Source organism: Bos taurus, chromosome 9 (genome assembly GCF_002263795.3).
Source record: "Bos taurus isolate L1 Dominette 01449 registration number 42190680 breed Hereford chromosome 9, ARS-UCD2.0, whole genome shotgun sequence".
Lineage (NCBI taxonomy): Eukaryota > Metazoa > Chordata > Mammalia > Artiodactyla > Bovidae > Bos > Bos taurus.
The window spans coordinates 74538816-74564243 of record NC_037336.1 but is presented as its reverse complement, the minus strand read 5'-3'; the positions used below and the strand labels follow the sequence as shown (position 1 = coordinate 74564243).

Here is a 25428-nt window from a genome sequence, read left to right as displayed (position 1 = left end):
GGCACGCACCATGGCCGGTGTGTATGTAGCACGTATGTTCTCGTGTTCCCCCTTTGAGCGGTGACTGGCACTTTCAAGTCATCACATGATGCTGAAGTGCTTGGTTGTGTTGAATAGCAGCCATAACATTTAAGAATAAAAAGGAGATACATAGTCTCGATGCATGTGTGTGTGCTGAGTCACTTAATTCATGTCCAACCCTTTGTGAGCTCATGGACTGTAGCCTGCCAGGTTCCTCTGTCCATGGGATTCTCCAGGCAAGAATACTGGAGTGGAACTCTTTTTTTTTTCCTTTCCTTTATCACTTCCACCATCCAATCTGCTGACATCATAAAAGGCAGAAGTTGCAGATACTGGGTCCCAACGAGGCAACATTCCCATTTAACTAGATTGCTTTTCATTGAAGTGGTATATCTTACTTGCTTACATGGGAAGCACCGAACTTCATTTTGAAGTTGCAGTTTTTCATTTGTTTTCTGGTGACATAAATAATTCACAATTCAGAGTGAAGAAACCTTTTAGTTATTATTGTTGGTAGAATATCATCCAAATGCATGCATCAGCTAGGTTATTTGCAATTAAATATTAAAGTAAACCATATATCACTCTTTTACTCCAGGTCAATAAAGTTCTTCGGAATCATAACATCAAGCCACACTGGATGTTTGCCTTAGACAGTATCATCCGAAAGGCGGTACAGACAGCTATTACCATTCTGGTTCCAGGTCAGAAATACTTAACTACTTTGCAAATATTTAGAGTTTGGTATTTTCAATTACTGTTCATCTATCATTTATGATGTCTCCTCACTGCTTTTAGGGCAACTTAGCCTTTTTTTTTCATCTTTCAAAGCCACCAAATAATATTTATCTGGTGTGTGTACTCTGAGCAAAATGTTTACTATGAGTGAGGAAGACTTGTTTCCTTGTCTTTAAAGAGCATCATTGGATATAAAGACAAAGAGAAAATGATACAGGAGATCCACATACATATGCATTTCAATATTTAGATATCTGTACCCACAAAACACACTCCCATGTCATCCTTTACCAGTGGTTCCCTAGCTGCCAGTACATTGAGTGATGTAAGGAGCTCTTTAAAATTACAGCTTTGAGAGCTCCACCCCAGACTGAGTGAGAATCTGCTGAGGATAAAGCTCAGGAATCTGATTTTCGAGGTCATTTTTATACACAGCCAGGTTTGGAAACCACTGGTCTAAATAGATGCCAGCTATGTTTGCACTGAGATATTATACCAAAGGGTATCTCAATGAATGCAACCAGGTTATGGGAGTAAATGTGTGTGCTAAGTTGCTTCAGTCATATCTGACTCTGTAACCCCACGGACTATAGCCTGCCAGGGTCCTCTGTCCATGGGATTCTCCAGGCAACAATACTGGAGTGGGTTACCATGCCTTCCTCCAGGGGATCTTCTCGACCCAGGGACTGAACCCACATCTCTTACCTCTCCTGCATTGGCAGGCGAGTTCTTGACCACTAGCGCCACCTGGGAAGCCTCTTATGGAGAAAGGGAGAGATGCACTCATGCTCTAAGACAAGCTTCCAAAGTGTTTTGATAGTGTACCCATAATAGAAATTTTAAGCAGAGCTATTCCACCTTGTGTGTGTGTGTGTGTGTATAGATAGAGAAATAGATTGATTTAGGTATATGAATTAGAAACGTATTCTAAAATAAAAGAAACGTGTTCTGTTGTACTAATTTGTACATGTATTATAAAGTATTCTAAAACAGAAATCTAAAAAGATAAGGTAAATAAATATGAAACATTTCAAATTTTATGTTATTTATAAACGGTACCACAAACTTTCAAGTTATCATAAACCCTTCTGAGTTGTGGAGTTCCTTCTCTTCTTTCAGAATGCCTTGTCTGGTTTCAGGGTGAGGGATTAACATTTCTTCTTTATGAAAGGAGGAAATAGAAGAAGTTCTAACATCCCTGAATAGGTTGTTCCCCTACGTGGTGCATACCTCCCCCCCACCCCCACCCCATCCCCACTGCCGCCTCCATCCCTCCTGCCGCCTCCGTCCCTCCTGCCGCCTCCATCCCCGCTGCTGCCTCCCCTTGAGTTCTTGTAAGTTTGTCTTCTTCAGGTCTCATTTTACAAGATGCCCCCTCCGCGAGTCCTGACCGACCCCAAAGTCTACAGTAGACCCCCTGTCTCTCTCTCTCTCCTTGGAAATGGTTTTCCCATTGGTGACATTTGCCCAATCAGAAACTACTTTTATTTTCTTGTCTAATGGCTGTTTCCCTTACCAGAGGGTAGCTATGTCTTTTATTCTGTGTCAAACACATTGTCCAGCATGTTGCCTGGAAATTAACAGACTTCCAATAAATATTGGTTGAAGCAATCAGTAGATGAGTTTTACCTGGTTATAACAAATTAGGGTGAAAACTTTTGCATAACTTAGAAAAAACTCTAGCAAGGCTTTGAAACAAACAGCTGGCAGTTGGATGTGAACCTGAAGAATGTAAAGCTGGTAGAAACCTAGTGTGATGCTCTCAGGACGTCAGCACGTACTTATGTTTAGATGGTTAATCACCGGGATGAGCTTGGGTGTGGGAAATGTACCAAAGAGGGGTTATAAACCCAAAAGACGTAAGGGGTGAAAGGGATTAAGTGTGTATCAGTGAGGAGTATAGGTATAGGCCATGAGTTACACCGTGTGCTGTGCATGCAAAGTCACTTCGGTAGTGTCTAACTCTTTGTGACTCTATGGACTAACCTGTCAGGCTCCTCTGTCCGTGGGATTCTCCAGGCAAGAATACTGGAGTGGATTGCCATGCTCTTCTCCAGGGGATCTTCCTGACTCAGGGATCGAACCTGCATCGCCTGCCACTCCTGCATTAGAGGCAGATTCTTTACCACTAAGCCACTGGCGAAGCCCCAAGTTACACCCAGTAGTAACCTAAATTGAGAATGTCTAAATGAGGAGAAGAGAAAGGGATTATACTTTGAAATAATTTAAATAGCATATAAATAATCTGTTAATCTAATTTGTAATAACTTCTTTAAAAATGGATTACCTAAATGCAATGGATTGTATCCTGGAATAGAAAGAAGAACATCAGGAAAACTAGCATAATCTAAAAATACTCCAGTTTCCTTAATACAACTGATACTGTACCAATGTTAATTTCTTAGTTTTGACAGAGGTACCATAGTTACATAAGATATACTAGGTGAACTGGGTGGAAGGTATATGGAGTTCTCTGTATTTTCTGTAAATCTAAAATTCTTCCAAAATACAAAGTTGATAAAGCATACTGATTATCATGCTGTAGATGAAACACTTTAAGCTTAGAGGGAGAGACAGGGACAAGGGACAACACAGGGAGGCCTGTCTCCTCACGTGAGTGTCCTCGTGATGGGTGTTGCTCTAACCCAGCTCCTGTGCAGAGGAAGGCACACTCTATGAAAACAGTTTGCTAAGCAAAGTTTTTTGTCCTTCCACTGTGAAATTGGTTTCTTTGAGGCCACTAGGGGTCTCTGATGACAACTGAAATGACTCTTTGAAAGCATTTTTAAAAGTGAGCAAAAAAAAGAAAAAAGGAACTTCCCTTGCAGTCCAGTGGTTAGAATTCCACACTTCTACTGCAGGGGGCATGGGTCCAATACCTGGTCAGGGAACTGAGATCCTACAAGCTGCGCGGCGTGGCCAAGAATAATAATAATAAATGGAAATTTCAGAGAATTACTTTAAGAAAGTATTTTTTAATATTCCTCCCAGGATGCAGGAAGACAATATACACTCTACATCAATATGTTTATGTTGAAATATATGAACAAGGGCAACCAATTTCAAGCATTTGACAATTCCATTGATTTCCAAATGTCCATAAAGATTTTGTTATACAATTAAGATTCAAAGAAACTATACTAAAAATGCCTGTCTTTTTAGTCTCCTGATAAAAATTGCTTTTAGCTGACAAAATACTGCAATAAACCTACCAAATTTTAAGACATGCTAAAGAAACCAACAAATTTAAAAGTATACCATCATCAGTACACACATTTCTTACATGTGTTTGCTGAGAGGACCCAGATGTTGGCTTTTAAACATTCTCTATTAAAAGGAATCAGAGCTCCTTGCAGAAATGGTTGATTTCCAGGCCTGCCTGGGGCAAAAGAAATTCAAGATGAGCCTGCAACTTACTGTGATGGCAAAAGATAAGGAAATGCACCAAAAGGATGGACGCTGATACAAAGGACCCTGGAGACCTCTTGAAGGACTTTCCAAAAGTCTAAGCCAGGGCAAATTAAACAAAAAAATCAATAAAAATAATATTGGGTTATATGCATAGAGTAAACTAAATAGCCATGAGTCCATACTGATATAAGTAATTGAATACATATATGGAGGATAAGGCCAATTATTTGTCTTAGTAGAATTCCAATTAATACATGTAGAAGGGATGAGGGAAATAAAAAAATCACCATTAGGCAAACACCACAGTAATAATTATTACAGTAAGAACCATCAATAGCTGTTGAGGTAAGCAGGAAAAATAATGCTGAGAAACGAGGTATTTGAATGGTCTCAGGTAATCTCCCGACAAGATATCTACTAACTACAAAGAGAAAACAGTGACACTCCCTTTACCAGAAGCTCAAGGTAAGCATCACTCACATAAGACACAGCACCTCTGGGTACCTCCTGATGTGACGCTCTGGGAAGGACACAGCATCATCTTTGTGGTATAGGAGCCAAAAAGGCAGAGCCTCAACCTAATTTTGACAAGACATAAATGAACCAAAAATGAGGGACACAGTACAAAATAGCTGACCAGGACTCCTCAAAGGTACGGAGGTCTTGGGGGAGAGAGAAATACTAGGCTGCTGCCACAGATTGGCAGAGACCGAGAGACACATGACAAATAATGCTGTGTGGGGTCCTAGGTCAGAAAAAGGACATCCTTGGGAAAACAGTGACATTCACGTAAGGTCTATAGATTAGGATGATAGTATTGTATCCATGTGAATCTCCTGGCTTTGGTAATAGTGCCAAAGCTGTGTATGCTGTGACAAATATTTAGGGCAAGCTGATACTGGGTATACAAGGAACTCTCTGTACTGTTTTTTGCAACTTTTCTGTTATTCTAAAATTATTTCAAAATGAAAAGGAAAAAATAAGAAAATGTTCCATCTTCTTTCTTCTGAAAAATAACACACAGAACAGAGAGTACTGTGTAAACCCCATATGAGTTTCTTGTTTTTTTTTTTCTCAGACTCTTTTCCCACTTGTCTTCAAGAATTAGCCTGTGGATATTGGTAACACTGAGCATCTTTGATTACTCTTCAAGTACAGGCTGGCTGTGGGTGGCCAGCCTGTACTGAGCATGAGACCATGTTGGCCCAGCTAAGGCAGACAGAATGCACAGTACAGGCACTCTTCTGATGGGAACTCTAATTGTTTAAACTGCTAGAGTCCTTGGTGTTACTCCCAGTTGTTAAGCTGAATCAGTCCCATGCCCCATGTCCACATTAACGTAAAATGCCCAGCACCCCAATCTACATGCAATGTTTAATGCAGGGATCATACACCGCACTGACAAGTATTGTGATCCTACCACGTGTTAAGGTTATTTTCCTCTGATGAGGCTGCCAGTTGGGGTGGAGTGGGAGTGAGGGGAGGTGGGGATAGTATTGCTATTTGATCCTCTCTTGTATTTTGGAAACATGCACTCCCTTTAGTTTCCCACACATGGGCTTAAATGCTGTCCATTCGTTCCAGGGTCCCCTGAGTCCCTGCCTTTCTCATGACACTTGGCTCTGTCCTGACAGTTCCCTCTGCTTTCCATTCTCCTCAGAGAGCTCATTTGTGCTTCCTTCTCTTAAGCTTCCTGGGTGGCTCAGACAGTAAAGAAACCACCTGCAATGCAGGAGATCCAGGTTCGATCTCTGGGTTGGGAAGATCCCTTGGAGAAGGGAATGGCTACCTACTCTAGTATTCGTGCCTGGAGAACTCCATGGACAGAGAGGAGCCTGGCGGGCTATAGCCCTTCGGGTTGCAAAGAGCTGGACGTGACTGAGCAACTAACATTTCACTTCTCTCAAGTACCTCTTCTCCTTTCTCCACCCCAAGGCTTTCCCCTCCTCCAGAACCTGCCTGGGCCCTTCCATCTCCTTGAATCCATCAATGAGTAAACCCCACACTAGCTTTAGTCACTGCAAATATACTTTACTTACCCCTTAGCACTCTTATTACATGTACCTGTGAATTATATATGTAGCTAGGTGTATAACTGAAAGCATCAAAGATAGTCAAGCTGAATTCATTTGTGCTTGCAATTCCATGTTATCTTTGCATATGCTTTTATGACTCTTGCGTATATTTGCCCTAGTTCTCCTTCAGGTTGTTTCTTTTGGAGGATCAAGAGCAGGTGCTCTCTCTTATTTGCATGTTTTACAATATCTGATTTGATGATGTGTCCTCAGGGAGCCATCATGAAAGATCAAAATAACAAAGTACTGCATTCACTTATAGTTTTCTACTTTCTTCAAATTATTGGGAAAAACTTTTAGTTATTAGCACATAAGTAAAATGATGACATATGATCATTTAAAGTGTACAGAGTTAGAGGAATATAAGGGAACATTTAAATGTAATAATGTAGTAATAAGTATTAGAAATTTTCCCTCTCCTAAAGTGAGATTATATTCAACAAGACAATAAACCTTTAAAATCGTCTTTAAAATTTCAGTTTAGAGACCATAAGGAAAAAATTTAGAAAATTTACAAAGGCCTATTCTTGTTCTAATTTAATATAGATTGAACTCTCCTATTTTTTAAAAAAAAATATTTATTTGGCAAAGCCAGGTCTTAGTTGCTAGTTCCCCAACCAGGTATTAAACCTGGGCTCCATGCATTGGGAGTGTTGCTGTCTTAGCCACTGGATCACCAGGGAAGTCCTCTTATTTTTAAAGATCTTTTTTCACTATTTTGTTCCCTTATAAATAATCCTAGTAAGATAACTTCCATTCTGCCAACACTTTTTATGAAGCTGATATGGCTCAGCCCCTGTAGCAGGTTTATGTAAATTAAACACCTGATTTTGAGTTACACCTACAACTAACACACAGAATGAAGACAAAAGGGCTTCCCTGGTGGCTCAGACAGTAAAGAGTCTGCCCCCAGTGCAGGAAACCCGGGTTCTAGATCCCCTGGAGAAGGAAATGGCAACCCACTCCAGTGTTCTTGCTTGAGAAATCCCATGGACGAAGGAGCCTGGCAGGCTACGGTCTATGGTGTCGCAAAGAGTCAGATACAACTGAGTGACTAGCACAGAGAATACTATAGATGAACTAGGAAATAGAATTTTGGAAGGAGAAAGGCGGTAATGCAGACAGCCAGAATAGAGGTGGAGTTTGGCTAACCTTAAGAGATAAAAGGTAAGGATGTGGAGAAATTAGAACTTTTGTGCACTATTGTTGAGACTATAAAATGGTGCAGCCACTATGGAAAACCAATATGTGGCTTCTCAAAAAAATAAAAATTATCATATGTTCTTTAGGGTATATATTCAAAAGAATTGAAAGCAGGATCTCAAATAGATAATTGCACACCCAAGTTCACGGCAGCATTATTCACAATAGTAAAGAAGTAGAAGCAACGCAAGTGTCCATTGATAGATGAATGGATAAACAAAGTGTGGTATATGCAAACAATGGAGTACTATACAGCCTTCAAAAAGAAGGAAAGTCTGACACATGCAACAGCATGCATGAAATTTAAGGACATTATACCATACACGGGTCAATAAGGCAAAGACCAAACAGTTCCCTGGAGGATTTGGCGATGAATTGGCCCTTTGGCTGCACTGCTGTAGCAGCTATGTTAGAGTAGTGAGAGGGGTCTTCCATCACTCCCACTAGCGCCCTCCCCCAGCACAGGGGCTCTTCAACTATGGTTCATGGACTCTCAGAATTGGCTTCAGGGAGCCAGTGAGCCTTCAAGAAACAGGGAAAATGCTGTCTGAATGTGCTTCTCTTCTGCATGGCTCTCATCAGATTCTCGGTGGGTTCTGTGATCTAATGAAAGCTCCACATGCCCATAATGAGATATCACCCCAGACTTGTGGGAATGGCTAGCATTAAAAAGAATACAAATAACAAATGTTGGCAAGGATGTGGAGAAAAAAGAACCCTCCTCCACTGCTAGCGGGAATGTAAACTGTTGCAGCTCCTGCAGAAGACAGTATAGAGATGGCTCAAAAAACTAAAAATACCATATGACCCCGAAGCTTCATTCCTGGGTATATATCAAAAAGAAACAAAAGCACTAATTTGAAAAAATACATTTGTTCCAATGTTCATAGCAGCATTATTTACAGTTGCCAAGTTACGGAAACCACCTAAGTGTCCTTCAACACATACATGACCAAAGAAGATGTGGTATGTGTGTGTAAATGTGTGTCTATGATGGAATACTACTCAGCCATTAAAAAGAACGAAATTTTGCTCTTTGCAGCAACATGACATGAATGGACTTGAAGAACATTATGCTGAAGTGAAAAAGTCAGAGAAAGACAAATACTGGGTGATACCGTTTATATGTGGGATCTAACAAAGACAATAAACCAGTGAATAAACACTGATACAGAGAACAAATGAGTGTTTACTAGTGGGGAGAGGGAATGGGAAAGGGGCGGTACAGGGGTACAGGGAAAATAAGGGTCATTCTAGGGTTATTTGAAATCGTGTGTGACACTGAGGAAACCAGAAGGGAAAGAGACACGTGTACCCCAATGTTCATCGCAGCACTGTTTATAATAGCCAGGACGTGGAAGCAACCTAGATGCCCATCAGCAGATGAATGGATAAGAAAGCTGTGGTACATATACACAATGGAGTATTACTCAGCCATTAAAAAGAATACATTTGAATCTGTTCTAATGAGGTGGATGAAACTGGAGCCTATTATACAGAGTGAAGTAAGCCAGAAAGAAAAACACCAATACAGTATACTAACGCATATATATGGAATTTAGAAAGATGGTAACAATAACCCTGTGTACGAGACAGCAAAAGAGACACCGATGTATAGATCAGTCTTATAGACTCTGTGGGAGAGGGAGAGGGTGGGGAGATTTGGGAGAATAGCATTGAAACATGTATAATATCATGTATGAAATGAGTCGCCAGTCCAGGTTCGATGCACGGTATTGGATGCTTGGGGCTGGTGCACTGGGACGACCCAGAGGGAGGGTAGGGGAGGGAGGAGGGAGGAGGGTTCAGGATGGGGAACGCGGGTATACCTGTGGCGGATTCATTTCAGTATTTGGCAAAACTAATACAATATTGTAAAGTTTAAAAATAAAATTTAAAAAAAAAGAAATATTGTATGAAACTTTTGAAAATTATAAAGAATTATAGAATTTAAAGAATGTTTCTTTGAAAATAAAAGTTTCATGTGTCATAGCATATGGAGCCAAGATCCAATATTTCTGTTACCCTGATTTTACTTATATTATGAATTTAATTCCTTTTGGGGGGGCCATTTTGAGAACCTAATCACAATGTATAATAGTTTTTCCCATCAAAACGTAGCATCCCAATTCTGAAGTGACCCGCAGATGAACTCATGGCCTGCAGTCTGTTTAAACTGGAGACTTGTAACTTTTGCACTTCAAATCTTAGTGGTGAGTCAGTAGGTTAGGGTAGGACACACACTAAAAATTAACCTAATAGTCAAAAAGTCAAAAGCAGATTGGCCTACTAGAGTGAATATAAAGAATGTGTGTGTATTTTCAGTACTCGCCCCTCCCACCCCCACACATTTTGAATGTTACAAGCAAAAAGCAGTCTGTCTTCTTACTCTTATTTATACAATCTCCCTATATCTCACTTTCCTCATTTCTAAGTGAGTTAATAGTTGACAGAATCAAAACTATGAATTTTAATTGTATAAACAAATTTTCGTATTCTTAACAGGTTTTTACACAATTGCCTATCTGATTTTAACAGATTTCCCACGTATCTTATGTGCTGTGTGAACATTTCTCTTCTGTTTGAGTTAGATCATTCTGAGTTTACATATCTTATGATTTTTGCAAATTTGCTGGAAGAACAAATCTGAAATAATGTGCAGAAATCCATCCTCACTTTTGGAAAAGCAGTTGGGAATACATCTTATTGATAGCAGGGGAGATGACATTCATGTCTTAAGAAATTAAGGCCATCATTCTTATTTCATTAAGATTGTTGTTGATCATATGCTTAACAGAACTGAGGCCGCATTTCAGCCTTGCATCTGAGAGTGATACTGCCGATCAAGAAGACTTGGATGCAGAAGGTGACCATGACGAACGGCCTTCAGATCAAACTGTCCGAAGACCTCATGCCGTCCTTGAAGACGCGGTGGCCACCTCAGGGGTGAGCACGCTCAGTTCTACTGTATCCCATGACTCCCAGAGTGCTCACCGATCACTGAATGTACAGCTTGGAAGGATGAAAATAGAAACAAATAGGTAAGGCCTATTCCAATGTGGGTGGGTTTCTTTTTTCTTACTTTTATATAAGTGCATGTGCTTGGAGTCTACTTTAAAGATTGGTCCACAGAATACACATAAGGTAATCCCTTTTTCCCATTCATATAACCTTGATTTCATTCTTTATTAAAATGAGAGATTCATTTTAGCCTCTTTAGTCAAATACGTTTTCTGCTTCTCCCAATTCAGTCCTTCAGCATTTCTTCTTTGATCACTGCACTAAGATTTTCTGAGTAACTTAGTTGTAACCTCATAGACTGTTTGGGATGCAGGCTCAGAGCAACATGTACCATCCAGTAGATAGCTGAAAGACAAGAAGAGAGTCTGTGATCTTGAGACCCGTGACTTGGAATATCAGGTTCTTTCAGGAGAGGAAGAGCTCTGTTCTTAAGGAGATAAAATTAATGGTTCAAAAGTTTTTAGTTTTAGAACCTTGAAACGATGATCCATTGACCACATTTATGATTTTATTTTTAATATGCTGTATCATATCTGGAGTTTAATTTTTCCTTGTGAATTTGATAACACAGAACTCACATGATCAGGTTATTAAGTGAACAGGAAATATGTTCTTGTGCTTCACAAGATGTTGACACAGTTCAAGGTCTGAATCTTTATGATTTATAGCTTCCTGTGCTGGTTACCGTTGACATGTGGGCAACTGACTTTATGACTTTGGGTTGACAGGGAAAACTTTTTTATTATTTATATTTTTGGAGTGAATCAATAAACATTGTTCAAATATTTAGAAACCTTAGTTGAAAATCCTAGTTATTCACCAGGGAGATAAAAATATTTTATTTCTGGTCATAAGTTTGGGTTCTTAATAAGCTTAAATACCAAGCTTGTATGAGTAGTACCAACCAACCTCATCCTGTATTTAGAAACTTGAATTTTAGTTGCACGATTCAGTAAATCCATACTTAGCTTCTACAGTTTATATACAGAAATGTTTCTGAATAAAGGGAAAGTGGGTTTCTTGTTTCTGTATCCTGGATTTAAAAAAAAAAAAAATTGATCGATTTATTTGGCAAAATCAGGTCTCAGTTGCCGCACATGGAATCTTTGTTGGGTCACGCGGGATCTCTCGTTGCGATGCAGGGCCTCAGTAGTGGTGGTGTGCGAACTCTCTAGCTTAGTAGCCCCACTACATGTGGGATCTTAGTTCCCTTACCAGGTTTCAAACCCATGTCCCCTGCATTGCAAGCAGATTCTTAACCCCTGGACCAACAGGGAAGTTCCATTATCCCAGTCTTGTCCTCTGAAACCCACCTCTTTACTTCCCACTTATTACTTAGTGGAAAAGAATTGGAGTCTTTGCTAAGACTTCATTTAAATCTTCATGTCCTTCATTTCCTCCTCTTCTCAAGCAATATGGGCTTCCTCATAGCTCAGTTGGTAAAAAATCCACCTGCAATGCAGGAGACCCTGGTTCAATTCCTGGGTCAGGAAGATCCCCTGCAGAAGGGATAGGCTACCCATTCCAGTATTCTTGGGCTTCCCTTGTGGCTCAGCTGGTAAAGAATCCGCCTGCAGTGTGGGAGACGTGGGTTCAGTCTCTGGGTTGGGAAGATCCCCTGGAGAAGGGAAAGGCTACCCACTCCAGTATTCTGGCCTGGAGAATTCCATGGACTGCAAAGAGTCGGACATGACTGAGCAACTTTCAGTTTCACTCAGGCAATAGTCCCATTATGAGTCTCCATCCATTAGAGCAGATGTTGACTTTAGTCACTTCTCTTTAATTTACTCTCTGGCACCCAGTCCTGAATGGAGTTGTGTTTTTATACCCTTCTCTGATTTCTGGAAGAGGAGAGTGCACTCATGACTGTTTAGGTCCCGCCACCCAGCTCTGCCCACGGCTTCCAGACAGTAAAGCTACTTTATTTACCAGTGAGCCAGTACATTTGCTCCTCTGGCTCCTGAACCTTCTGTGTACTTACCCTGGCTTGTGTCAATAGAACATGCCTCTCCTAAGTGCAGCCTCTTCCTTCTGTGCTCAGCCCATGTGCATTACCCTGACTCACCACCCCCAGGGGCCCCCATCTGTCCACCGTGCTTGCTCCACCCATGGTCCTTGGGCACTGCCCTTCCCCGGCTGCTTTCTTCACGTCTCTTTTCTGAGGGTGTCAGACAGCTGAGGGCCTGCTCCCCACATCTGCCCACAGGAATTACCATGTCTTTATTATGTTAGGATGTTGTTGCAGTTCTTACAAAGCCCACTCATTTATGTTTTCTATGTATTTACACGCACATGTGTGAAATCTCTATGATTACTGGCTTCCTTTTTTTCTTTTTCTAGTAGAATCTCCCACAGCTCCTCCATCAGCCCTAGAAAAGTGAGACAGGGCACAGCATTCACTTCACGTAGGGATCTAAAGAAAGGGCGGCTGCGTTAGGATAGGTGCCAACGAGGGCTGGTCATGTCTACACCAGTCCTTTAATTGTCAGTTGAATATTACTTGATATACAGATGTACATATATTGCAAAGTAAACTTGAGGAAATGTTAATGTGTTTTTAGGAAAGGGTGTAATCCTCAGGTCAGAAATTGTAAGCTTATATTTAGGATTCAGTTCAGTTAGGATAATCACTGATGAATATCTATCCAGCTTTTGATTAATAGATCATCAATAATATTAAATAGCAGAAAGTAACAAAATAGCTTTAGGAAGCATGTTTTACTTAAATATAAAGTATGTGCTTACCTAAAATGTTCTGAAAATCATTCATTTCACATAAGGAATTGGGACAATAATGCAGAGGTAGTTAAAATCTAACTCAGAAGGAGCTGACTTGTTATCTGATTTCCCTTTCCTGCAATTCTGGAATTACCCACCAACCCAGCTCCCCACCCTCACCTATCTGAGTTAAAAAATTGACCTCATGGCTGATCCTTGCCAAATTTGTCTGGCACAGAGAGACAGTCAATTGCCTTGGTTTCAAAGGATTTCCCTATTAACAGAAGACAAAGTAAAAACAAAACTGATGGACTGGATATGTCCTAAAAATAAATAATTTTGAAGGCTGGAATTGGGACAAATGAGGTGGCTTGTCGGTACTTTGCTTCCAACGTTAAGTTCTGGCTTTTAGGATAAAAAGGAAATACATAGTCTAAATGCGTGTGTGCTAAGTTGCTTCAGTCACGTCCAACTCTGTCACCCTATGGACCATAGCCCGCCAGGCTCCTCTGTCCATGGAATTCTTCAGGCAAGAATATTGGAGTGCGTTGCCATGCCCTCTTCCAGGGGATCTTTCTGACCCAGGGTCTCCTGTGGCTCCTGCATTGCAGGCAGACTCTTTATGGCTGAGTCACCGGGGAAGCCCATAACCTAGATAGACGTATTAAATTCTAGAAAATTTCACTGTGTATTCTTTGAGAAAAGCAGTAAGAATACCGCAGTATGAATACTATCGCTATTCATACTATAAATTAGCATGAATGACAAAAATATACACCAGATCAAAAATTGCCAAATTAAAAGTTCATACTGAACTTGCTGAAACTTTCTCTGAATACCATTTGTGTTGGAGTATATAAGTCTCCCTTAATCCTCTCCTTCCTTCCTTCTTTCATTTCCTCCTGCTTAATCCATTTAAGTGTGTGCTGTTTACTCCACTGCTGCTGCTGCTGCTGCTGCTAAGTCACGTCAGTCATGTCCGACTCTGTGCGACCCCAGAGATGGCAGCCCACCAGGCTCCCCCATCCCTGGGATTCTCCAGGCAAGAACACTGGAGTGGGTTGCCATTTCCTTCTCCAGTGCATGAAAGTGAAAAGTGAAAGTGAAGTCGCTCAGTCGTGTCCAACTCTTAGCGACCCCATGGACTGCAGCTTACCAGGCTCCTCCATCCATGGGATTTTCCAGGCAAGAGTACTGGAGTGGGTTGCCATTGCCTTCTCCACAGTTGTCTTTAAATAAGCTGTCTTCCTGTAACCACTGTCTCTGTCTGCTTCCCATTGTTTTTTTTTTTTGTCTCACCTACTCACCTACTTTGCCAACAAAGGTCCGTCTAGTCAAAGCTATGGTTTTTCCAGTGCTCATGTATGGATGTGAAAGTTGGACTATAAAAAAAGCTAAGTGCCAAAGAATTGATGTTTTTGAGCTGTGGTGTTGGAAAAGACTCTTGAGAGTCCCTTGGACTGCAAGGAGATCAAACCAGTTAGTCCTAAAGGAAATCAGTTCTGAATATTCATTGGAAGAACTGAAGCTGAAACTGAGACTCCAGTACTTTGGCCACCTGATTCAAAGAACTGACTCACTGGAAAAGACCCTGATGCTGGGAAAGATTGAAGGCGGGAGGAGAAGGGGACAACAGAGGATGAGATGGTTGGATGGTATCACTGACTCAACAGACGTGAGTTTTAGTAAACTCCAGGAGTTGGTGATGGACAGGGAGGCCTGGCGTGCTGCAGTCCATGGGATCACAAAGAGTCGGACACGACTGAGCGACCGAAGTGAACTGAACTCTACCTCAATCTTTCTTCTACCTGATAGCCTCCCATGTCTCTGTCCTGTGGGAAAGGGGTGGAATCTGGGGGTCAGGGAGACAAACCCTAATGAACCCTGGGAAGCTTCTTGTCCAGTGCCTGAGGCTGTAGCAGAGAACAGACAGCCCTTCTTAAAGGCCAGACACTGTGTTTGGCATTCTACCTATGTGGATTCTCATCAATGATTACAGTAATCCTTTCAGAAAGTTCTACTCTTCCTTTTCACAAATGAGAAAACTGAAGCCCAGAGGCATTCAGTCATTTGTCAAGGTTAACACAGAAGCTTATGGCTGAACCAGGATACAATCCCAGGGCTGTCTCCAGTTGGACTGTGCTGCCTTCAGACCATGTCAACTGAAGCAGAAGCAAGCTTTTGGAATGGAATCTGGTCCTGAGTTAAATCTATCAATACTCAGAAAGTAAAACAAATAGAGCTTGTTAAGAGCCATGAAACAATGTACCTTGATAATCTTATACATAATTATATTTGTTGTCCTGTCACTCAGTCATGTCCTACTCTTTGCAACCCCATGGACTGCAGCACGCCAAGCTTCCCTGTCCTTCACCATCTCCTGGAGTTTGCTCAAACTCATGCCTGTTGAATCAGTGATGCCATCTAACTGTCTCATCCTCTATCATCCCCTTTTCCTCCTGCCTTCAATTATTCCCAGCATCAGGGTATTTTCAAATGAGTCAGCTCTTTGCATCAGGTGGTTAAAGTATTGGAGTTTCAGCTTCAGTATCAGTCCTTCCAATGAATATTCAGGGTTGATTTCCTTTAGGATTGACTGGTTTGATTTCCATGCAGTCCAAGGGATGCTCAAGAGTCACCACAGTTCAAAAGCATCAATTCTTTGGTGTTCAGTCTTCTTTATGGTCCAACTCTCACATCCATACATGACTACTGGAAAAACCATAGCTTTGGCTATATGGATTCTTTTGGTGGCTTAGACGGTCAAGAGTCTGCCTGCAATGCAGGAGACCCGAGTTCAATCCCTGGGTCGGGAAGATCTCCTGGAGAAGGAAATGGCAACCCACCCCAGTATTCTTGCCTGGAAAATCCTATGGACAGAGGAGTCTGGGGGGCTACAGTCCACAGGGTCACAAAGAGACACGACTGATGAACTTCACTTTCACTTTGTCAGCAAAGTAATGTCTCTGCTTTTTAATATGCTGTCTAAATTTGTCATAGCTTTTCTTCCAAGGAGCAAGCATCTTTTAATTTCATGGCTGCAGTTACGATCCGCAGTGATTTTTGGAGCCCAAGAAAATAAAGTCTGTCACTGTTTCCATTGTTTCCCCATCTATCTTGCTGCTGCTAAGTCACTTCAGTCATGTCCAACTCTGTGCGACCCCATTGACGGCAGCCCACCAGGCTCCCCCGTTCCTGGGATTCTCCAGGCAAGAACACTGGAGTGGGTTGCCATTTCCTTCTCTAATGCATGAAAGTGAAAAGTGAAAAGTGAAAGTGAAGTCGCTCAGTCATGTCCGACTCTTAGCGACCCCATGGACTACAGCCTACCAGGCTCCTCCATCCATGGGATTTTCCAGGCAAGAGTACCAGAGTGGGGTGCCATCTATCTTAAAGTATTACAATTCTGAATTCAAGTTATTCAAAGATAGTTTTCTAAAAACTCAGAACATCTGTCTTCACAACTTCGAATATTTTCCCAGTAATGGGAATGGTGAATGGGTTACCACTTGGCTGTCAGTTGTGCAGTGAACCTTTCATGGGTAAGAACCATGTAACATAATACTTCTTATTTCTTTGGAGCATGTATGAGATACCAATGGGGAACTGAATGTACCAGGAACACAGCTGTGGTTTTCCTCAGTTCATTGCTCCCCTTAGAAGGCAGAAAAATAACAGTAACAAACACAACAACCCAAGCAATCTTCATTAACATTTACTGAGGACTGATTATGTGCCAGGTACTGTTGCTGACCTCCCCTATAGTTGTGAAGTGAAAGAGTTAGTCGCTCAGTCATATCCAATGCTTTGCGACCACATGGACTGTAACCCACCAGGCTCCTCCGTCCATGGAATTCTCCAGGCAAGAATACTGGAGTGGGTTGCCATTCCCTTCTCCAGGGGATCTTTCTGACCCAGGGATCAAACCCAGGTCTCCTGCATTGCAGGCGGATTCTTTACTGTCTGAACCACCAAGGAAGAGTTACTTCTCAAATTTTCATAGTTTAAAAGAAAGTAAGTACCTTTCTTCTTTGCATTCATTGCCTATTGTATTACCCATGTTGACCAACTTTTTTAATGAGGGGCTATGCAGGTAAACACCATATATTAATTTGTTTGCCATTATGGTCATAAAAGGAAACAGAACAACATCTCTGAAGAGTCTGTCAGCCAATTAGGGGTGCAAGTTTTAAATTCTTGTCTGGAAGCACACTTTCTAGAGCTTTGCTACTCAACTCGGATGTCTGTGGATCTGGGAGCTTATTACATATGCAGAAACTCAGAGCTCCCTACCCATCCCTGCTCCCCAGCCAGCTGCTGGATCAGAATCTGCATTTCAATAAAACCCCAGGATGTCTGTGTTCATTATAGCTTGAGAACCCTTGTCTAGAAGGTCATTCTGTGGCTGCTCCCACTTCATTATCCTGTCAACCAATATAATTTCCTTCTGCAGATTACTGGAAGAATTGGTTCAGAAAGAGAAAGAATTACAAGCACTCCTTCATCAAGCTATTGAAGAGAAAGACCAAGAAATTAAACACCTGAAGCTTAAGTCCCAACCAATAGGTGAATAGCAGAAAATTTTAAAGTAATACTGTTCAACCAAACTGCCACAGAAAACTAGAAAGCCAACAGGCAAACTTTATATCATGGCTTATTCAGCATCTGTCACTTGTACCACAACTACAGGCAGAGATTGCTGTACACAAATTTCCAATTCTTAATTGTAGCCAACCATTATTTCTTACAAGTACAGTAAAAATGACTCATAATTATCTTTTCCTGAGATTATATATTATTGAGGTGAATAGGGATCTCCACTTTTTTGTCTTTATTTCTTTTTAAGGATTTCACAGTGAAATTACTAGAATAATATAATACTATTTTTGTCATTTTGTATTTGTATTCTATGTATTCTAGTGTTTTATAATTTGACAAGGCTTAAGTAGAATAAAGATAAAGCAATAGCAAGTCATAAGTTGAATATACTTTAATAAAATGTTTTGTCAATTATATCTCAGGTTTTTTTTTTTTAAGTCATAGATTGGAACTTTAAAGAAATCTATTCTGTGAGAAATTGGGGATGAAGGATAATCTTTAGGCAATCTTATTTAGCCCATTTAGAGGAAAATAAAAATCATTATTTTTTGTTCAGATATATGGTCCTTCCATATTACTGCAACTAGTGGAAAAAGAGATTATTATATGGTTCTCTGCTAAGTATGCTCTTCTTTGTTGCCTGAAAAACACACAGTACGATTTTGATGCATCATTTTATTCTAAGAGGCTATAAAATTGATACGAAACCACAAGGTGGAAGTATCATTAATTATTGTTAGTGACTCTCCACTGACTAGTATATTAAGCAGCCTTAAAGAGTTTGATTTATATTATCTTGTAGACTGCCAATCTCAATGGTTTCTATTAATTATACTGTGATGGAGAAAAATCTGCTAAAGTATCAGTAAATGTTGACTATCAAATGACCTCTGAAGCTAAGAATGTCCCTTCTTCTCCCCCACCCCAATTCTGTTCTAGATGTTCCTGGGTTGCCTGGGTGTCACTCCAGTTCTCCTGGCACAAACACTGAAGATTCGGAACTTACTGACTGGCTGAGAGAGAACGGAGCTGATGAAGACACTATAAGTCGGGTAAAGAAAACATTCTATGAGACAAACATTTTTTCACTTGTTTCCTAATGCTGAGTGCCTACTATGTGCCAGGCACCAGGGAGACACTAGTGAGAAACTGACCCAGCCCTGCCTTCCTGAGGCTCACAGACTAGGGTAGGCAGACAATAATCAAAGAATTCCACACGTACAAATATAATTATGTCCTGGTCAAGTCTGTAAAGGAAAGATTATCAGGTATTAGGAGACAGAGGGAGGGAGAAGTTGGGGAAGGTTCTTTGAAAAGATGATTGGCAAGCTGGAGTCTAAAGGAATACTTAGGAATAAACTGTATGTCTGTTCTGGGATGGGGGAAAGACAAAAAGGGAAAACCATTCAGAGTGGAGGACAGAGACAGTGAGGCAGACAAATGCTCTGTGGTCCAGAACCCATAAGGATTTTTATGCTGTTTAATGGAAAATAAAGAAGAACAGGAAAAATCAAGACAAGAACTAAAAGGAAAAAGTTCTTCTGCTTCTCATTCTTTCTCTCGTTTTTTAACTCTTAAATTCTCATGTGACATTCTTAGACTCCACTGGGCAGCAGCTATTTATTGCTACTTCATAAAATAGACTAGTTAGTGAACTTATATCAGAAATAAACACTTTCTATACAAACTATATTATACAGGGAACTTTTGTAGTTAGCATGAATAGATTTCTTTATGTTGTAAGATCACATATATGTGCAGTAAGAGGTTATATTTTTTTATTTTATAGAAATAATAGTTTATATAAATAGGAAATATATTATTTATTTTAATACAATATTATGTTGATTTCAGTTTTATATTTAAATTTTTTAAATGACTAAAAGATGAATTTCTCTTGGCTTGATAATTCATTAGATCACTTAATAAAATTTAAGAGTCTCCTTAGAAATCTGCAAGCAAATTACAAAAATTAAAAGGATTTTCTCACCTTTGGGAAAAATTTATCCAATCAAATTTTCCAAAATATTTTCCCCTCTAACTTAGACTCAAATAAGAATTAAGGAGTAGTCATTGATGACACACTAAATCACTGACCTTTTTGAAAGATTTAAAATTAAAAGCTTCACTTAAATTCAGGATTCTGATTTTGTAGTAAGTATCGGAAAGTTTTCCGAAATTAAGTGTAAACAACACATTTTACCCACTGGGAAAAAATTAAGCTACAAAGTACTAAACCTTTTAAATACAAACATTATCTTATAAGCAGCAGATGTAATTACAAGCAAGTTTTATCTATTCATCAGAAGACCAATCAGAAGTACTGTGTTCCTTGTCATCTTTCTGCTCCTAAAAGTCGTATGGATGTAATTCCTTGTAATTATTTTGTAATGGGGGGACTTTTTTCTAATAATTCCAAAAGATTCTGTCTTTACTGAATTTCCTTTTAGATTTATTTTTCATTATTGCCAATGTTTACATTATGGATAGTTTGCTACTTATGGAAGTGCATAAGACATCTTACTTTTGTGTGTATTTTACTTTCTCCACAGTTTTTGGCTGAGGATTATTCATTAATGGATGTTCTCTACTATGTTACACGTGATGATTTAAAATGCCTGAGACTAAGGTACCACTTTTCTTTCTGTTCAGTCTCATCATGATGGAAAGAGCACTGGGCTGAGATCAAGAAGCCTGGGGCCCTTCCCAGCTGATTGCTAACTAGCTCTAACTAGCTCTCCAGTCTTGGGTAGAGTACTTGAGTTCTCAGCTGCTCTGAGTAACCTGAGTTGCTTGGACCAGGCTATTATTGGGAGCACTAATAACCAATATGTGCATATTAGGAAATGCAAATCAGCCAGAAGAATTTCTTGATAACATATCAGATTAAGACCATGCAGATATCTTAAAGCTGATATTTTAAACCAAATGCTCTAATTTGGTTCATGATCATATCATACTTATTAAAAATACCATGATGAGGTGCTGATTTGCCATCCAAATAACATGGTATAATCTAAACACAGTTTCTTACAAAAATTTGTTGTCTCCGTCAGGCCAAGCATGTCTATATATAACAGATATAACTATTACTCCTATCCACCTCTAGAAAGACACATTTCAAAAGTGCTGAAAATCTAAAATGATGCTTTGGGCTCTGGTTGTCTGTGGGAGTGGAGAGTGAAAGGCATGTGGAGGGGTGAGGAGAAAATATATACAAAAAGAATACATCAGGACTGACAAGCCTTTGGGATCTTCATGTTCTGATCAGAGCTGCTGAAAACTAAGAAGTCACTTTCATACTGCAAGGGCGCTGTTTCAAGTGAAGCCATCTCTTCACCATGTTCTTGTGTCTTTACACAGGGGCGGGATGCTGTGCACACTGTGGAAAGCCATCACTGACTTCCGAGACAAACAGGCTTGACTGTCACTCAGTTTGTTTCCAACTTCCCGTGGAGATTCTAAAAATGAATATAGACCTGATCTTCTGCTAGGGGAGGGAAGAATCAAAGGGACAGGAGAAAGAAGCTGCACTTTAAATCCAGTATTTGTTTACTCGTGTTAAAAAAAGAATAGATGAAATACACTGAAATTTCCTAACTGTTTCTGTTTCTATGATTCATGAGGACTCTTTATAAAGACTCTCAAAATAATCCCAAACACTGTGATGTTTGGGATTATTTTGGTCTGAACATTTTTATGGAAATATTTTTAATTCAGCAGCTATAATAACTCAGCCAAATGTTTATGTCACACGAAACAGACAGAACATTTCATGTGATTGTGCATCACTGGAACAAAACCAAAATGTGACCATAACTTTTTAGGCTTATGTATGTTTGTATTATACCCTGATCATCTGAGTAGAAGTGCGTGATTTGGATTATTGTATAAAGTTTATGGGTTTTTTTTTTAAGTGTGCAGAATCTGAGAGCAGTGGTTTTTACTTACCTGTATTAATTGTAATATTAACTCTATTTTGTAACTTAAGTTTCTGGTCTAGAGTACATTCGTTGGAGTCATTTATGTACTACTGAACTGTACCAGTTGCACCTGCCTGAATCCTAGTCATGTTAGCTTGTTCTAAAGCTATCCCTTGTGTCATATTTACTCTACAAAGTAAAAAAGACTCTCAAAATACTGTTTTGATAAATTCTAAAGCATTTGTATTTTGTTTTGGCAATCTAGATAATTACTGTGTCGAAATTCTAACTGTTCCTTCAGCTCTCACATTAAATAGAATCTGTCTTCTCTTCAAGTATTCAAATAGCAACTTGATGTCCACATCATTCCTTGGGGCTACTGAGTGGTAAGAGAGAGAGGGCATGGAAAACAGAATAAAAGAAACTCAGTGGCTTTTTCTCAAGACCCCAAGTTACCTTGGATGACTACTGTGTATCTCAAGGGATCTGCAAATAGCACCCCACTGGGGAACACTGCATTTTCTGTCTCCTTAATTTTAGTTCTCATATTTGAGGTGAATATTTTTATATTAAGCTAGATATATATTATATTTTATGACTGCCCACATGAATAGGATGAAGTCTGAAGCTCCTAGATGGATGAATGACATAAACAACTTTCTTAAATACAGAGGAACTTGTTTATTATGCAATATAGAAATAACAGAGCTGATCTTGTATCATGATTTGATCCATATAGAACAGTCTTTAATAAAACAGGTAGTCATCTTTATTTTTATGTGAAAATCAGCATACAGTATATGTTTTACATATTGCATTAGAGTATGCAAAAGTTCTCACCAGTATGTTCCTATTTGATACTTGCAACAACACAGCTGTATTTTTTTCTTCCGTCCCAATCCTGGGAACAGTCCTGTGTCCTATGGAGAAATCTCGAAGGAGGTGAGGTATAAATGAAATCATAAATCATTTCACTCACACTTAAAGACAGGAGAACTTGTTTATCAAGCCACAGTTCATATCCCCACCTGTAATGGTTAAGTGCTTCTTTTAAAACCATATATATATATATATATATATATATATATACACACATACACACACATATCAAGCTACCTATCTGAGCCACCTCTTTAATGATGTAATCTCCTCTTGGGATCTCCCTCCTACCCTATGTAGTAGTAGTGCTCAGTAACTCAGCCCTGTCCAACTCTTTTGTGACCCCATAAACTGCAGGCCACAGGCTCCTCTGTCCATGGGATTATCCCAGAAAGAATAGAATACTGGAGTGGGTTACCATTTCCTACCCTGTGTCTATGGGCAAATGTTTCTCTATACCTATATATGGTTCATAATATATTCCTAGATTAGCATCCTTGAGGTTTTTTCAGAATTCTGGGCCTTAGTCACAAAAGAAGGCAATTCCATTATAGCTCAATTTCCATGAAAGTTTTGCACTGAAAGGCCTTTGGCATCGATCAAGGCCAGTGATTCTCAACCCAGCTTCATGTTAACATGATCTGGACACTTAAAAAAATATATATTGATACCACCATCTCAGAGAAACTGTTGTTACTGGTTTGGGGTAGGGCCCAGAGGTCTTTTTACAAAGCTCTACAGATAATTTAAGGCTTCCTTGGTGGCTCAGTGGTAAAGAATCTGCCTTCAGTGCAGGAGATGCAGGTTCAATTCCTGGGTTGGGAAGCCCCCCTGGAGAAGGAAATGGCAACCCGCTCCTGTATTCTTGCATGGTAAATCTCTTGGCTAGAGGAGCCTGGCGGGTTACAGTCATGGGGTTGCAAAAGAATCAGACATGACTTAGCAACTAAACAACAACAGATAAGTTAACAATAGAAACAACAGTACATGCAGTAAGCGCTATAGTTGCATTGAACTGCCAGAGAGGGTCAAGAGAGGCTTTACAGCAAAGTGAAGGTCCAGAGCTGAGCCTAGAAAAATTTTTGTAACAAAATAGATTCACATGGGTGCCAGGGGCAGACTCAAAAATAGATCCAATGTTTCTTTTAAACCACAGTTTGACCTCTTTCTCCTAGTTCTGTTATTGCATATTGTGTTTCTTTCATTCCCAAGCTATTACATGACACAGTTTGGCAAAGAGGAATTAACTGTGAACCCACTCGAAGGCCTACTGTGTGTGAGGTGCTGTAGCAGCAGGAGAGATTGACACGGAGCTCATCAGGTTCAGAATGCAGGCACGTGTGTCATTGAGGACATCTGCAGCCTGTCAACAAATCAAATAATTGATGGCTCCAGACTTTATGGACACCTACAGAGAAAGAGAAGACGAAGCCCCTGCCACCAAGTCATTCATATCAGATTGAAGAGGCAGATGTGCAGTAACAAACTACATCTGGTCTATGTTAAAGGCTGGACAAGTTACAAGTACAGAAGACCGTGGAGAAGTTCAGAGGACCAGATTGCCAAGAGACCCAGGGCAGGTGGAATAAGTCTCACTGAGTTGGTGGACCTCAACCTGGGCCTTGGAAGAAAGGCAGTATTAAATTACTTAGGACTGGAGAAGTCATTCTGGCAAACAGCTCCAAGAACAAAGGCAGAAAGAGATTTTCAAGGTGTTCTAGAGAAAGTGAACAACTTGCATATTGCACTAAAGCACACACAAATTTTAACTCATTTTAACTCTTACTTGGCTGGAAATATGAATTACAGAGTTGAAAAGTGGAAATGGGATAGGAGAGCTCAGGATGTAATTGGGGGATGGTCAGGGAGGGAAGTGAAGTTAGTATTTAGTTATGTAGAAATGGGGAATCTAAGTTTTCTGAGCAAGGTGTGTGTGTGTGTTAGAAGATTAACTTGGTAAAGTTGTGTTGGGTAAATTAGAGGGAATGGAAATTGGACAGAGCAGTTCAGAAACTGTTTAAGATGTGAATGAGGGTCTAGTGGAAGCTACAGAGCGATACGAAGTGAGAGAGTGGAATTAAAACAATGAATTGACAAAATTTTGGAACCCTGATTTGGGCAGTGATGAAGATGTTGAACCTACATGAGTAGGAGAATTCAAAAATAGGCAAGTTTGGGGCGGGGGTGCTGGTCTGGGGACCTGTTGAATTAATGTCAGGGCATCCTGCTAGAATGTGCATGAAAAGAGAACATGCTAGAGTGTCCAGAGACCCTTGAGGATGTATTGGTGGAAGTCAGGACTGAAGTCAGGGTATAGATTCTCGATTTAGGAGTCATTTGGATGGAGATAACAGTAGATGAGGGCTGTCAGCAATAGAATGGAGATAGAAAGGTTATGGCCTAAGATTTGGGGAGGAGGCAGGTTTGGGGACAAGTTGAGAAGGAGGAAGAATTTAAGTCCACAGAACAGACAAAAGAACTGACCACAGAGGAGTGAGAAACATCAGGCCAGTGGGGTAAGCCAAGAGGAAAACAGTCAGGCTTGAGTGCTGCAGAAAGTCTAGGGGAATACAGATCAAAATAATGGAATTTGATTTTGTGACCAAGAAAGCTTTTATAGACAGGTAAGAAAGACCACAGCCAGTTAAACAAAGATAATAAGCTGATGGCGGCACAAAGTCCACATATTCATCCCCTTTGGTGAACAAAATATATGACGAGATTTGGCAGGGTGGGAAGTCAAAGGATGAAATTTTCAGAATCAGAGAGCCCTGAATGTATTTGTCGGGGCAGAGCCCCTTGAGTGGGGAGGCGTTTGGGGAGTAGGGATAACGGAGAGA

At 40.2% G+C, this 25428-nt stretch overlaps 1 protein-coding gene across 1 annotated transcript in view; it reads left to right on the top strand.

The window, feature by feature from the left end:
- The window catches only part of MAP3K5 (mitogen-activated protein kinase kinase kinase 5), a 228648-nt gene extending 206705 nt beyond the window's left edge, over positions 1-21943 (top strand). Inside the window, exons 25-30 of the mRNA NM_001144081.2 lie at positions 620-725; positions 10246-10489; positions 17641-17753; positions 18726-18838; positions 20339-20415; positions 21150-21943. Of these exons, the coding sequence (NP_001137553.2) occupies positions 620-725; positions 10246-10489; positions 17641-17753; positions 18726-18838; positions 20339-20415; positions 21150-21210 (714 nt within the window). The 3' untranslated portion in view covers positions 21211-21943. The remainder of the gene's footprint in view (positions 1-619; positions 726-10245; positions 10490-17640; positions 17754-18725; positions 18839-20338; positions 20416-21149) is intronic.
- Positions 21944-25428: the final 3485 nt, after the last annotated feature.